This window comes from Triplophysa dalaica, chromosome 9 (genome assembly GCF_015846415.1).
Source record: "Triplophysa dalaica isolate WHDGS20190420 chromosome 9, ASM1584641v1, whole genome shotgun sequence".
NCBI lineage: Eukaryota > Metazoa > Chordata > Actinopteri > Cypriniformes > Nemacheilidae > Triplophysa > Triplophysa dalaica.
Genome location: NC_079550.1, coordinates 23,865,605 through 23,880,604, shown reverse-complemented (window position 1 = coordinate 23,880,604; position 15,000 = coordinate 23,865,605). Strand labels below are relative to the sequence as shown.

At 37.8% G+C, this 15,000-nt stretch overlaps 3 protein-coding genes across 12 annotated transcripts in view; 2 read left to right on the top strand and 1 right to left on the bottom strand.

Moving 5' to 3' along the window:
• LOC130428809 (endothelin-converting enzyme-like 1) overlaps positions 1–2,157 on the top strand; it is a 23,021-nt gene extending 20,864 nt beyond the window's left edge. The window contains exons 15-19 of the mRNA XM_056757065.1: positions 407–531; positions 620–685; positions 788–883; positions 977–1,053; positions 1,132–2,157. Coding sequence (XP_056613043.1) covers positions 407–531; positions 620–685; positions 788–883; positions 977–1,053; positions 1,132–1,231 — 464 coding nt within the window. The 3' untranslated portion in view covers positions 1,232–2,157. The remainder of the gene's footprint in view (positions 1–406; positions 532–619; positions 686–787; positions 884–976; positions 1,054–1,131) is intronic.
• Positions 2,158–2,531: 374 nt separating this feature from the next.
• cep57 (centrosomal protein 57) lies at positions 2,532–8,809 on the top strand. 4 transcript variants are annotated; one of them, XM_056757740.1, is made up of 10 exons: positions 2,532–2,684; positions 3,288–3,417; positions 4,938–5,087; positions 5,214–5,335; positions 5,950–6,144; positions 6,229–6,309; positions 6,394–6,462; positions 7,499–7,740; positions 7,851–7,995; positions 8,078–8,809. In XM_056757740.1, the coding sequence occupies exons 2-10, from the start codon at positions 3,309–3,311 to the stop codon at positions 8,273–8,275; spliced, it is 1,311 nt and encodes a 436-aa protein (XP_056613718.1). In that variant the 5' UTR covers positions 2,532–2,684; positions 3,288–3,308; the 3' UTR covers positions 8,276–8,809. The 4 variants fall into 4 exon arrangements, with proteins under 4 accessions (XP_056613718.1, XP_056613717.1, XP_056613716.1 ...); XM_056757739.1 differs by having other exon boundaries at positions 6,223–6,309; XM_056757738.1 differs by having other exon boundaries at positions 6,229–6,462.
• Positions 8,810–9,185: 376 nt separating this feature from the next.
• Positions 9,186–15,000, bottom strand: part of LOC130428367 (cGMP-dependent 3',5'-cyclic phosphodiesterase) — a 102,709-nt gene continuing 96,894 nt past the window's right edge. For 6 of the 7 annotated variants that reach the window (XM_056756339.1, XM_056756338.1, XM_056756336.1 and 3 more), the window contains 6 exons: positions 14,808–14,882; positions 14,524–14,623; positions 13,499–13,611; positions 13,372–13,410; positions 13,013–13,119; positions 9,186–12,930 (listed from right to left, as the gene is read on the bottom strand). In XM_056756339.1, the coding sequence (XP_056612317.1) occupies positions 12,714–12,930; positions 13,013–13,119; positions 13,372–13,410; positions 13,499–13,611; positions 14,524–14,623; positions 14,808–14,882 (651 nt within the window). In that variant the 3' untranslated portion in view covers positions 9,186–12,713. Of the gene's footprint in view, positions 13,120–13,371; positions 13,411–13,498; positions 13,612–14,523; positions 14,624–14,807; positions 14,883–15,000 lie in introns of all 7 variants that reach the window. The other variant, XM_056756340.1, reaches the window with a different exon arrangement.

The window sequence follows — 15,000 nt, the reverse complement described above, 5'->3', positions numbered from 1 at the left end:
GTGTCAGTAGTTCAAAGAATGAAACAAAATTATCATTTCACCTAAACGCAATTTAAAATCAGAAAAAAGGGTGTCTGAAATTTCTTTAGATGTATATTTTCCTAATTGGTTCCAAAATGAGATAACTCCGTTTTTAACATTTTTCTAAAATCATGTATTTTATTATGTTATCATATAATTGTTGTGTTTTATTTGTTTAGTGCATTTTTTTAGTTATCATGGCTTAAATCAAAACAAACCAACTTCAGTTTGATTGATATTAATTGGAATGCACAATAAAAAAAAACATGATCATCAACATGAGTTATCTCATTCATCAACTTTTATATATATATAGTTCAATATATTCACAGTTGAATATATAGATATATATCGAGTCATGTGACTTTATTCTATATGCTGACAGGGGGGCAGTATGATCGCTATGGTAACCTGAAGCAGTGGTGGACAGAAGAATCATACAGGAAGTTTCAGAAGAAAGCCGAATGTATCATCAAACTCTACGACAACTTCACCGTCTATAACCAGAGGGTACACGCACACACACACACACACACACACTCTTACTGTACACACAGACGTGTGCTGGTGCACTCTGACAGACGTGTGTGTGTTTCAGGTGAGCGGGCGTCTGACGCTAGGTGAGAACATCGCTGATCTTGGTGGACTGAAGTTGTCTTTCTATGTAAGTTCTGAGCCTCGTCCAGCGCGGTGACCGTAGTGACATCATCCTCTCACGCACACTGACCCAAAGAACACAAATGTCCTTTCTTCTCTCGGTCTGTAGGCGTATCAGAAGTGGATTCGAGAGCACGGTCCCGAGCGTCCTCTCCCGGGTCTGAAGTACACACACGAGCAGTTGTTCTTCATAGCGTTTGCTCAGGTACACGGATCATTTCTCTTGAATGCGTGCGGAGGTGTTTCACTCATAATGCTCCGAGCTCACTTTCGTTCTCCTTGATGTGTGATGTGACAGAACTGGTGCATGAAGAGACGATCACAGTCCATTTACCTGCAGCTGCTGACTGATAAACACGCACCTGAACACTACAGGTACACACACGCATGCACACGCGTGACGTTTAACATGCAAATGTGTCACGGCGGTGTCTGTAACGTCTCTCTCCACAGGGTTATTGGCAGCGTGTCTCAGTTCGAAGAGTTTGGTCGCGTGTTTCACTGCCCAAGAGGGTCGCCCATGCATCCTGTCAACAAATGTGCCGTCTGGTGACCTCTGACCCCTGGACCGTCTCTTCGACCGCCCTTCATCCATCCAGTCCTGACGCCGTTGAAAGTTTACAGCGCTCGAAAAAGTGCTCAAAGACCAAACGTTCCCTCGTGACGATCATCACGTGTGCCACATATCGCACGTGTTTTTCTTTTTTAAGATGTTTGTTTATTTTTGTATTCGATGCATAGTGTGTTATTTCAGTCAGGTCGTGGCTGATGTTCGAGTGGGATGATGGTTTGTAAGCGGTGCTTGTGTGAGCAGAGATGTTTGGATGACACGTGTGAGAGAGATCTGTGTCGTAGGCATGCTGATATGTTTTGATATGAAATGTTTTGTCCGACAAAAAGTGTTTTAAATCTGATGCTGAGAAAAGACTGAATATGTCGATTTCACGTGTCAACCGTGAGTGAATTGTGTGTGTTTATTTGTCAAGTTTGTTTTTGTTGATGTGGTTCTGATGTGTATTCTGACAGTACAGCAGATGTTCTTCGCTGGCGTGTCTCAGGATTTCATGTTAAATACGAGACCAGTCGACAACCACCGCTGCACCTAAAACACATTCATAGATTCATGATGTTTTAGAGAGATGTGTCTGACTTTTGTTGACTTGTGTGATTTTTTATGTCATATTATTGTTTTTTTTTACATTTAAAGAATGTCTTTTTTGTCAAATTTAAAACAATTAATTACGGGAATGCAATCTCTCGGTGTGAGAGAAATTACATGAGATATTACTGTAAAAAAAATTGTATGAAGTCTTTGCCCAAGAAAAAAAGTAAAATTGTGTAAAATTGTACAGATAAATTATATGAAACTTAAAAAAAATTGTACAGCTCAAATAAAGCATGTTTGCTGTTTGAAGGTTTAAACATGTATGAGACCAAGAAACCAAAATAACTGAAACACTCCATCAACACATGCAGAATAAAACAGAAGCCATGAAACCGACAGATCCTTCCAGTTATTTGTAGACCTAAACAGATATACATAGATATCTCAATAAAATATTGTGTCATTTTTATTTCCTGATAATCTGAAAAATTAAAATACCACACTTTATTTCACTTAGACAATCTAATTATTCATCAAACTCGTCTTGTTCTGTTGCAGTACTATAAATTAAAACCTCTTCTCAATTTGCACTTCGATTAGTTATATAAATAATAATGTACATGCTATGTTGTTTACTAGTATTCTTCAACAAACAAAACTACAGATTACAATTGTTCACTGAATGGTTTCGATTTGCAGCTTTTATTTTGAAAACATATGACCGGATGTAGTCAGCGATGAATTCACGCACGCTGTTTTGCGCGCTTGTGTTTTGTTTCCTGTTTGTGAAACTAACGACAAATTCACAAAAGCGGATTTACACAAAATGTTTTAGTTTCATTTAATTCGTATCGAAGATTTATTGAACACGGACTCAAAACCTTCAGCAGCCGTAAAGCAGGTAAAACATTATTTATTTTTAGATTGAAATACTTTTAATGTTCAATATAAGCGACGCTCTATTGCACTATTAACATCTCATATACATCACGCGTGTATCGCAACATTTGTAATTAAATATGGAACAATGCCTTTTATTATTTCAAGATATTTTGCATTTGTAAAAAGTCGTATGTCACATAATCATCATCGAATTAAAATAAATATCACAAAGCTCTAAAATCACACTTTAAATAATGTCAGACTTAAGTAAATGCTCTGATATTATGTTTGTGTGCATGTTATTCAAAGAAAACGACATGTTTATATGTTACTTATAGATTTAGTCACATATTTGGTCTCTTGGATCTCAATAAACTCAGCAAACTCTAAAACAAAAGAACATAAGTAAAGAAGCGAAGATAAAGATGATTTAAACTCAATCTATAGGTGCATGCTCAGAGATTTAAGACTGTAGATGTTCCCAAACCTGCTCAAATATTTAGTTAAGAAGATCTTCTAGACTTGCATCTTTGTTAATGTATTGTCTTCAAATAGTGTGGTTTTGTATGATCACAGATTGTGCTTTATTTTGACGTTTTGTTGTGTGTTGTTGTTTCTACAGGAGGGGCTGAGAGGTGAAGTGATGTCTCTGCCCTCATACACTGAGTATCCTGCAGGACGTCCCTTCATCAACACACCCCTGACCTTCACACACACACCTGTGAAAGCTTTCCCTGAGAGCAACAGTGCAGGTACACACACACACACAGACACACACACACACACACACACACAGACACACACACACACACAGACACACACACACCTGTGAAAGCTTTCCCTGAGAGCAACAGTGCAGGTACACACACACACACAGACACACACACACACACACACACCTGTGAAAGCTTTCCCTGAGAGCAACAGTGCAGGTACACACACACACACACACACACACACACACACACACACACACACACACACCTGTGAAAGCTTTCCCTGAGAGCAACAGTGCAGGTACACACACACACACACACACCTGTGAAAGCTTTCCCTGAGAGCAACAGTGCAGGTACACACACACACACACACCTGTGAAAGCTTTCCCTGAGAGCAACAGTGCAGGTACACACACACACACAGACACACACACACACACACACACACACACACCTGTGAAAGCTTTCCCTGAGAGCAACAGTGCAGGTACACACACACACACACACACATAAGGGGTTTCCATGTTTTATGGGGACATTGCATAAACACAATGGTTTTTATACTGTAAAAACTGTATATCATATAACCTCACAATCACACAACACTTTCTGCTCTTTTAGATTTCCAAAAAAAGTGAATTCTGTATGATTTATAAGATGGTTTCCTCATGGGGACCAGAAAATGTCCCCATACCGTAGGGTTTAACAGGAACACACACACTGTACTAACACACACAGACACACACAATCACGCACTCACCCACACACACACTGACACTCACAAATACACACAAACACACACACTGACACTCACACTCAAACACTGACACTAACACACACACTACACACACACACAGACACTCACGCACACACATAGTCACACACAGACACGTGCACACACATAGTCACACACAGATACGTGCACACACTCACAGACACGCACACACCCAAGGCTTAAGGCTCATCACAGATTTAATGAATGTGTCTTAAAATATTTCTGGTCAAGTTATATTCAGTTAAAGCATCTCAGTGTTATTGTTTAGTCTGGAGATGCACACTAGTAGTGTATTCTTCAAAGGCATTTTAATAAAAGCAACACACATATCTTCATTCCTTGCTCAAGCTAAGCCGTGTGTGTGAAACCCGGCCTCAGTGTCTCAGGTGACTCACGGTTGTTACGTTGTGTTGTATACTAACCTGTGACACCTGAGCTCACACACACTCACATCCACTGCTTCCTATAGAGAGAGATGATGATCCAGTGACGGCTGTCACTTCACCTCATTCATAATTCACTCCTGTGACAGCGTCACATCTCAGTGTAGCTCATGTTTGACAGCGTCAACATAAAGACTGACAGCCAAGAGAACATTCAATAAATCATACTGATATCATTCTTTTCTTCTATTCGAGGATATTTTGTAAATGTTAATGGGAAAGTTTGGAGCTCAGCTCCCTCTGCTGGAGAAATGAAGGAAGTGTCATGTAGTGATCAGTGATTATTGTTGATGAGATGATGAACACAGATCTGTCATATTTGTGTGTGTGTGAAGCGATTCTATCAGCACTGAAGAATCTGCAAGAGAAGATTCGACGTCTTGAGCTTGAGCGATGTGACACCCATCAGAAACTTAAGACGCTCTCCAATGAATCTACACAGACTCAAGCACACAGTAGAGGTGAAGACGACCTCAAGAACCACGGTGTGTGTTTATACTGAATAAACCATGACTCAACATGTTCAGTTTCTTCAGTCTGTCCACAGAACCTGGTCGCTTATTGATCTGTAATGAGGCATGTGATGAAGTGTCCTGTCTCTCTGTCTGCAGAGCTGCTGTGTCACCTGTCCACAGCTGAGACTCGATGTTCTCGTCTGGAGAGACAGTTAGAGCACATGAGGAAGACTGTGAGAAACGCTGAATCAAACAGAACCGCTGTTCTCCGACGACAGGTGCGTCTCACACACACACACACACACACACACAGCCAGCCAGCCAAAGGCATAAGTGAACTAAGTAGCTGCTTAGGGCCCCCATGGCCATCAGGGGGCCCCCAAGACTCTTGCCCCCAAGATTTTATGTAGTCTTGGGACAAAATGCATTATTCAATGAAAAATAAAACCGCAACAAAATTATTTTTTATTTAAAAACATACTTTTTATCTTAAGTAATTTATTTGTAATTTATTGTATCCACTTTTTCCACGTTGCTAATTTTCAGTACACCACATTGAGTATTCCAATTGGTACTGCAAGAGTTTATTAAAGTGGAAATTAACATCAGACCACTCCTGTGGGTTTGCTGCTGTTACAATTCAAATCTGACAAGGGTCTGATGTAAACAACACAGCTACAACAAATACTATAAATAATGGGTAGTATAGATTTATAGTCGGCGAATAATCAAGGATTGTCAATAATTAGTCATATTGGTGGCACAGAGGGGCCCCAAATAAAATTCTGCGTAGGGCGTCTTGAAGGTTAGGCCGGCCCTGCACACACATAAAAGACGGTCAGCGTGTGTGTGTGTGTGTGTGTGTGTGTGTATAATGGTGTGTGTTGTGCAGGCGTCTCTGGAGCAGTTGGGTTCTGTAGATCAGACAGATGTTCAGAGGAAGCTGCAGAAGCTTGATGTGTTGGAGCAGGAGTATCAGAGACTGACTGACACACAGACACTCGCTGAGAAGAAAATCAGAGACCTGGAGAGAAAATTACAAGAGGAGGAACATCAGAGGAAACTAGTGCAGGACAAAGCAGCTCAGGTCTGTCTGTCTGTCTGACTGACTGTCTCTCACTCTCTCTGTCTGTGATGTTAACAGTGTTATCTGATCTGTGGTCAGTTACAGACGGGTCTTGAAGCCAATCGTATCCTCATTCAGTCTGTTTCTCCACGTCCCCATAAATCCTCTAAAGTTAAACAGAAGATGGTAATTGATTCACCTCACACTTGTGGAGTAATGATTGTGTGTCGCAGTGTTGTTCATGTGTGGATTGTGTTTGTGTTTCTGCAGACACACACGTCTCATCCACAGCCACATTACAGACTGAGTTTAGGGGACGTGCCGTTTGTGACCGGAACGGTACACAACTGCTTTTATATTGCATTCATCAAATTCCATGAAAAAATCTATTAAAAAAAAAAGAAAAAACAGGGAATTAAAATTAGGGATATAAGGAGTCACGATACCCTACATTCACAAATTATTACTATTATGATCAATATTATTATGCTCCGGGTGTATGTGTGTTCACCACCTTCTGTGCGTGTGTTCACTTCTCACTGGATGGGTCACCATACCTGACAAATAGTTCACTTTTCACTTTCATTATTATTAGTGCTGTCAAACAATTAATTACATCCAGAATAAAAGTTTGTGGTTATAAAATATATATCTGTGTACTCTGCATAATAATTTTTTATTTTATTTAACACATACATGCAAATATTTGAGAGGAATCAAAATCAAAATAATAAAGATTTATATATAATTTCAATTAATAGTAAATATAAATAAATACATGTCAATATTTCCTAAATATGTGTTCATGTGTGTGTTTGTATTTATAAATACAAAATTATTATGCACAGTACACAGACGTATATTATGTATATGTATATTATATTATGTAAACACAAACTTTTATTCTGGATGAGATTAATCGAGATTAATCTTTTGACAGCCCTAATTATGTTATTTTTTTTTGGACAAATAAGAAATGAACAAAATATATTTTTATTTTACAAAGAAATGTTCAGCCTTTGGGAAATAATAAAAGAGCAGTTGTTTATTTCTATTTGGCAAAAAAAATATTATAATAATTATAATAAGTAATAATAATTTCTTTGTAAAATAGAAATATATTTTATGTCAAATAACAAAACTAAACTGCCATTTTAAAGCAAATCCCATATTGGATAAAAAAAATATAATACAAAAGTCTCTTTCATATAAATTAAATATTTCTTATTTTTTTTTTTCATTTAAAAAATCAGTTTTTGTGTTGAATTACAATTGCAACAATATAAAAACATTTGAACTATAATTTAAGATTTTAAATTTAAAATCAAGCGGTCTGTTCTTGTAACTGTAACGTGATTGGCTGACCTCTCTTCAGTCGACGAGTTCCAGTCATTCCGTTCGTGCAAACGTTCAGCACGTTCTTCATCTCATGAAGCATCATCATCCTCACCTTTGCAACGAGCGCGTGCTAGGACACACCCCTCCGCCCTGCTCCACCAATGAGAGAAGACGTTCTGCACATCTGTCCAGCAGTAGCTCCGCCTCTTCCTCCTCCAGTAGCGAAGAGCTGTCGGACCTGCTGCTGATGTTGCAGGATGAGTTTGGACACATGAGCTTGTGAGTGTCTGTGTGTCTGTCGTCTTCACCGGCGAAAAAGTTCAAACTTTTTCTTTTCAAAAAAATATGTAGTTTTTCCATCACATGAGCCTTTAATGTGTGTGTGTCAGTGAACACCAGGAGCTGGCGAGACAGATCGAGTCCAGCGGGTCAGATCGGCTGCGGCAGGATTTGGAGCGTGAGATGGAAACACTGGTGAAGAGAATGGAGAGTAAAGGTGAACAGATCGCTAAAGTCCGTCGACACCAGACGCAGGTAACAGAGTCCAGACACACAAACACACAGTTATAAAGTGTCTGATGTGACGTATATAACATGGCTCTGTGTTCGTGGTCAGTTGGAGAGGATGAGGAGACAGTGTGGTAGGCACCAGGTGAAGGTCACGCCCTCATCATCGTCTCGCACTCGCTCGGCCGCAGCAGCGAAGGTGAAATCCAGACCAGGCGAGCGCAGCAGAGACAGTCTGCGTCTGCTTAAAGACATGCGCACGCTGCAGACGTCACTGCGCAGAGATCAGCTCAGCTGGGACTTCTGACTACAAAAACAACCTCTCACAGATGCGTTGAAAACAAAGACAGTTTGTGTGTTTAGGACCAACATGACTGTTTGTGACGTGACAATTCGACACATTTTATGATCAAACTCTTGTGTAGATGTTCTGCACATTTCCTGCACATCGGACACAGATATGATTCTGTTTTTTTATCGGTTTACAGGTGAAATCTGTTGATGATCAAGTGTCATTAAATCATGATTCAGTGAAGATGAGACGTGGATTTATTTTTAAATCTGGCTTGTTTGAGTGTGTGTTGTTGTTGTCGTAACTCAATGCTGAAGTTGATCTGTGATGATGTAAAGTGTGTCTGTGTTCTACCTCACTTCCTGTTTCACTCTTGAGATTTTATTATAGTTTTATTATTTTACAATCAGTGTTCTCGTTTGTAAAAGTGTTTTTCCATTTGTTTCACAATATTCCACTTATGGTTTGTTGTTTGGTAACATCTGGTTTGTGTAGTTTGTTATATGTGTGTGTTTGTTGTTGTGATAAAGGGACTGTGTTGAAGTGAAATTTGACATCATTTTTCCTAAATCTCTATGTGAGTCTTTCTTCGGTGGAACACAAAAGAAGATATTTTGAGAAATATTTTGTGTTCATACCGTTGCGTTTGATGATCAACATTCTTCAAAATATCTTCTTTTGCTTTGACATTAGGATAAAGAAATTATGAAAGATTTTTGGATCAACTTTAAGGGTTTTTCCTTATAATGATTCGATTTATTTACATTTAGCAGAAGCCTTGTGACGTGTCTGTATGCAGTTGCTGAGATGCTTCTTTTTTTCTGTTGTGTCAATCATATGTTTGTGAAATATTAACTTTAACAGCGCTGATTAAAATCAAAGCGAGCTACAGGTTTTGTCACAGAGACGCCACAGCAGACAGAGATCGGCAATTTGAAGTTTATTTTGGATAAAAAGTCATTTTTATAGTCGGTCATAATGTCTAGTTTCTTCAACAGTTGTAAGACACAGTTAAGTCTGTACAATATCTACACACATGTGTGTATTTATCACCATATAAACTGACTATCCAGCACTCAGTTATACAGAAAAGTCAAAGCACAGAGCGTCAGTAACGTAAAGATTCATTGAGTTTATAACAACAAGGCCGTGTCCGAAATAGCCCCTATACCCTAATATTGTGCACTTTTGAGGGGACGTACGTTTTTAGTGGTCTCCGAATTCATAGAGGACGTTATTGAGTGCACTCATTCAATCCCATGATGCATCATAATAACGAGCGTACGACTGATGTACGCTAGCCATCCATCTATCGTGATCTATCGAGTGATTTCCCGCCTTTCGGCAAAAGAAAATGGCGCCCGCAGCGTTTCCACTGTCGAATTTACTCACTCGCTTATAGGAACATTACACTTTTTTGGGAAATAGGCTCATTCTCCAACTCTCCCAGAGTTAATTAGTTGTTTTACCGTTTTGGATATTCGGGTATAGCACTTTTAGGATAGCTTAGCATAGATCATTGAATCCAATTGGACGAAAATTTACCATGGTTTTACTACAGTTAAAATTGAGAAAAACATGGTTATTGTAGTAAAACAATGGTTATCACAAAACAACCATGGTTTTCCAACCTTGTTTTGTTCTGCAAACTATAGTAAACGATGGTTACTGTAGTTATCAATCCACCAAAAAACATGGTTAATTTTCTCGTTAGCATCGCGTTCAAAAATTACAGATTTAAAACTTCCTTGATTACACACGATATACACACGAAGCACAGAAGAATCAAGTTTTAAAAAGGAAAACTCTTTGTTCATTATTGTGCGCGATGCTACTGGTCTAATTGGATTCAATGATCTATGCTAAGCTATGCTAAAACTAGACTTATCAACTCTCGAGGAGTTGGAGAAAGAGCCTAGTGTCCCTTTAAAGTGGACTTTATCAGTGAACAGTGAATGAGGCGATTTCGGGCACAGCCCAAATCTCTTCAGATCTCAACAGACATCATGAAAAACTGCACTGCATCTTTTCTCCAGACTGTTAGTAAAGGGAACTCGAAGAAGAAGTCAAGACTATCCCTGGATTCAGCTGAAATATATTCAGACATTACATGAAAAACATATTTACGTGTGTGTTATTGGCACTAGAGAGTATTTCTATTCCAAAAACAAAAGAAAAGTTATTCACCGTGTAAAAAGAAATATTTTACAATGTACACATCATGAGGTGAACGAAGCAGAAGAAAATTAAAGCGTGTCTGTGATGAAACAAAAACATCAGATGGAGGAAAACGCTTGATAAGAAAAGTATTGAAATGAGTTTCAAGTTCACTGCCAGCACGAGCTTTTATCTTTTATACAGCAGACGTCAGAAGAAAATCATCCTTTCCACACATCTCAACATTTCTGAAGAATGAACATTTCTCATGAGACACAAAAGACCATTCACAGTTTTGCTTATGCAGTTCAATAAACCTTCAGTATGGCAAGCCGAATTAGCTTTTAATCAGCAATTAGCTTTTTATCAGCAATTCAATTTTTACTAATAAAAATGTGGATTCTTGATACCAACAATCAAGCAATCATTCGGAGAAATAGTTATTCTTGATATCAAAATTTAATTACAACAAGTAAAAAACTTAATTATTGATATCTGTAATTGCATTTTTTAAGGCAAGCCGAATTAGGTTTAAATTTTTCACAGGATATGAATTTTTGATTTTAACAATTAATTTTTTTATAGTAAAAATTATTATTCTTGATATCAAGAATATAATTTCTAATAGTAAAAACTGCTATTTTTGATATCAGTAATGATATTCTTACTAGTAAAATTGTGAATTCTTAATATGGACAACCACTGGAAGAAATGTGTATTCTTGACATCAAAAATTGAATTTAAACTAGTAAAAAACGTAATTCTTGATATCTGTAATTGCATTTTTACTAGTTAAATATCACAATAGTCTTCCATTCGAATTCAATTTCAGAAATCCATAATTCATTTCTTACTAGTAAAATCCATAACATTTTATATCAACAATTAACTTGTCACTAGAAAAAAATGAAAATTCCTGATATCAAGAATTCAATTTTCACTAGTTGAAATGCTCATTCTTGATATCTGTATATTAATTTTAACATGTAGCATTTGGTATTTCTGATACCAGGAAATAGATTTCAGACATCAATAAATCTGAGAGTACTTTAAGATATCTAAAAAGCTTTCATTCTTAAAAGTTAATTCGGCTTGCCATACCTTCAGTAGTTATTTCACAGAAAAAAACAATAACATTCGGTTTATATTTTATTCTTCTTCAGAATAAAGGGGTGAAATCAATTACATTTTGCATACTGGATGTGGTTCTTTAAGATTTTTGGAGTGTTTATGTGATTTTCGATGAGAAAAATCTAAAAAAGATTTTATTTATGATCGTTTAATAACGTCTGAATTCCAGTAATGACAAAGAGGTATTTCTGCACGATGGGATATTTTTCAGTCTGTTTATAAAACATTATGGGAACGCGAAAATAGATTCTACAAATACGTTCATAATGCAAAATAAAACGTCTCGTTTTTTCTCAAGAACAGAATAAATTCATTATGACTGCATTATGGCTCACAATATTAAAAGCAAACTCGCATTTTTCATACGACAGAAATCTCATATTTGTTCCGTAGCAGATTTTGGCAAATGCACGTAGTCACGCGTGGATCCACACACAGGACATCTTTATAGATCATATAGCTTCAGAACTGTACAGAGATAGGCAGGTTTTCTTTTGTACATCTCTCTTAAAGTCACTCAGGAAGGCAACGCAAACATTTGTAAGGCAAAATCCATTCGCCATCCTGAGAAAGTGGGTGTCCTCGGAGGGCCATGGAGCCCTTTAAACACACGACCGGACTATACACAACATCCTCCCGTCAGCATCTCTGAACGCCAGCTGCTGTTCGCTTCCATGACTTCTTCTGTCTGATTGTTTTGGGTTTTGGGGATTTCAAAAATGATATATTATTTTGTCTGAACATGGAAACTGACATCTGAGAGGCCAAATTGGTTCCACTTGGAAAGTGAAGATTAATTACGAGAACATCCGTTTCATGTGACGAATTTCAATTAGGACTCAAAATAACACCAGCTTGAGTTTAGCAGCAAGAATCTTTCAAATTAAAACAAACAATTTGATGTTTTCAAAAACGTGACAGATCCGATTAGATTTATAGGTTAAAGTGTTTTATTACATTCTCTTCAAGTTGTTTAGTCACGTACGTCTCAAGAGTTCTCAAGTTGAATTTAGTTTCAAGAATAAATCTTTCCATCCAAATCTCGTTACATTCCACCTAGACATCTCAGCCGTCAGTCGTTCTGCAGAACGTCAGCTTCCGTCTCCATGGCGACAGGTGGACCCCTGTCTTAATGAACCGCCTTTGACCTTTGGCCCCGGTGACATCACTGGTCGTCCAAGCAGCCGTTCATGCGATGGGAGTCGTCTCCGAACGCTCCCTGAGACTGCAGCAACTCAAACTCCTCGTCCAGGAAGTCCAGCGAGTTGTTGCTAGGCAACCCTCGGATGGTGAACTTGTGAGAGACTTTGGACCACTGCTCGCGGTTGGCGGCCACGCGCTCGTACAACTCTGCCGATTGCGGGAAGATTTCCTGAAGGAGCCTGAAAAACAAAATGACAGACACTTCATGTCAGCTATCAAAGGTCACGCGTGAACGTCTGTGTGTGTGTGTGTTTGTCTGACTTGTATATTGGCATGGCGATGTGCTCCATGAAGCTGATCTGAAGCTCGGGGATGTACGCTTTCTCTCGATCCATCATCTCACTGGGTCTGTTTCCCATGGCCTTCTCCTGAACACACAAACACACAACACACAACTCTGTTTTTAGCATGTTTATGTACAGCAGGAGGTCAAGTCTGAGATCACTTCAAAATAAGACATCTTTTAGATTTAGTGTTTTAAGACACAAAGCACAAGCTATTATGTAAACGTTGCAGCAGTTATCATGTTTTTTTATGCAACAATGCACACTAGAAGCTTCTGCGTGTTTTACTGCTGACACACACAAAACAAACAAACAAACAAAAATGAGTTGACTCACCAAATCACCCTGAGAGAAAAACTCTTTGTAGATCAACTCCTAAAAACAACACACAAGAGAAAGAGTGAAGATGAGAAAGTGTCTTGAAGCGTGACACTGTGATCATGTGGTGGTTTAGGGGCCGTACGGCGATCTTTCTGGTGGTCTTCCAGCCTTTGGTCTGGTCTGAGAGGTCACAGGAGGTCATGAGCAGACACAGCAGCAGACTGCGATGAGTTTGACTCTTGGGGTTATAACCAGCTACACAGAGACAGAGAGAGTTTATATTGTGTTTAAAGGTGTTTCGATACGTTGTGTTTTCAAACTGAAATTGGTTTGTTTTGATTTAAGCCATAATAACCCAAAAAATACAGCTAATTTACCCAATAAAACACAATAAAAACATGAAGTTTAAAAATGGATTCGTCACATTTTTTCAAACCAAGGTTTCTGTTCATTGATATTTAATTAAATATTGACCTACAAATTATTGGAAAAATTGAACTTAAAGAAAAATTGAAATGTTGTCTCAAAAATAAAGCACCAAAAGTATAATTATAAACAAAAACTAAAATAAAGATGTATTAATCTTATATAGCAACAAAAAAAATTCTAAAACTTGTGTGCAGTTATTATTTTAAAATATATTTTATGCATATATTGTACATTATATATATTTTATTTTCAAGAGAGAGAGAGAGAGAGAGAAAGAGAGAGAGGAACTCTCACAGTAATTTACAATGAACGAACGACTACACATGTTGTTGTTTTGAATTTTTTTAACAAGTTTATTTACATAATTTATTTATTTAATAATTTTCCATCATATTTTTTAACCCTTTGACTGTAATTGTTTGTATTATATTCAAAAAATGACTTAAGAAAATTTAATTCTTTACAGTACATTCTTCATAAGTGAAAAGTGGATATTCTATATAAAATACTAAATCATTCAAACTTCAAAATAAAGTTTCTGTAATGCTCCCTGCTGATAGTGTTTTTCAGGTCGGCGTGTTATGAATGAATTGCATGTTTTCTGAATATGAGAATAGTTGAGTGTTATGTTGCGACGAGTTTATTTTGCGACATTTATAAACAGTATTTGAAAAGATGAAGTGTTTGTCATTGTGTGACAGACTGAGCAGAACACTGAGTCTCTAAGAAGTCTCTCACCATCAGCAATCTTCTGAAGATCTTTAAAGATTCTCAAATGATGAGCCAAATCTGTGGCCAGAATGATATCTCTCATCAGATCCAACATCCTCTGGTAATCCTGGAAAACACAACACACGCACACAGATGAGAGGACACACCTCAACAGCTCCTCTTTATCTTCAGTTTATAACCAGCACAGGTTTACATTAGTCACAAGAATATTTTCCTTCAATCTGCTTGTGATCTGGGTTTGATTTCTGAATAACTATCAACTGTTAGATGAGGAAAATAAAAGGTTTTACCTTTCTAGAGAATTTCTCAAATATGTTGCAGCCGTGCGTGTTGAGAATTGCGATGGCTTGAGCAAAGTGATGTCTCTAAAACACACACACACACACAACAGCAGACAGTTATTGTGTGTGTGTGTATGATATCAGAACACTAGAGAGCAGCAGACACAGAGAACAGTAGGGCTGTCAAACCATGAATCTCTTC

What these genes read in the sequence shown, in the direction of transcription:
- cep57 (XM_056757737.1), top strand. Translation starts at nt 3,309, where the DNA reads ATGTCTCTGCCCTCATACACTGAGTATCCTGCAGGACGTCCCTTCATC. An exon ending in CCCTGAGAGCAACAGTGCAG is followed by an intron (nt 3,418 to 4,937) that starts GTACACACACAC and finishes GTGTGTGTGAAG; the next exon opens with CGATTCTATCAGCACTGAAG. An exon ending in AGACGACCTCAAGAACCACG is followed by an intron (nt 5,088 to 5,213) that starts GTGTGTGTTTAT and finishes CTCTGTCTGCAG; the next exon opens with AGCTGCTGTGTCACCTGTCC.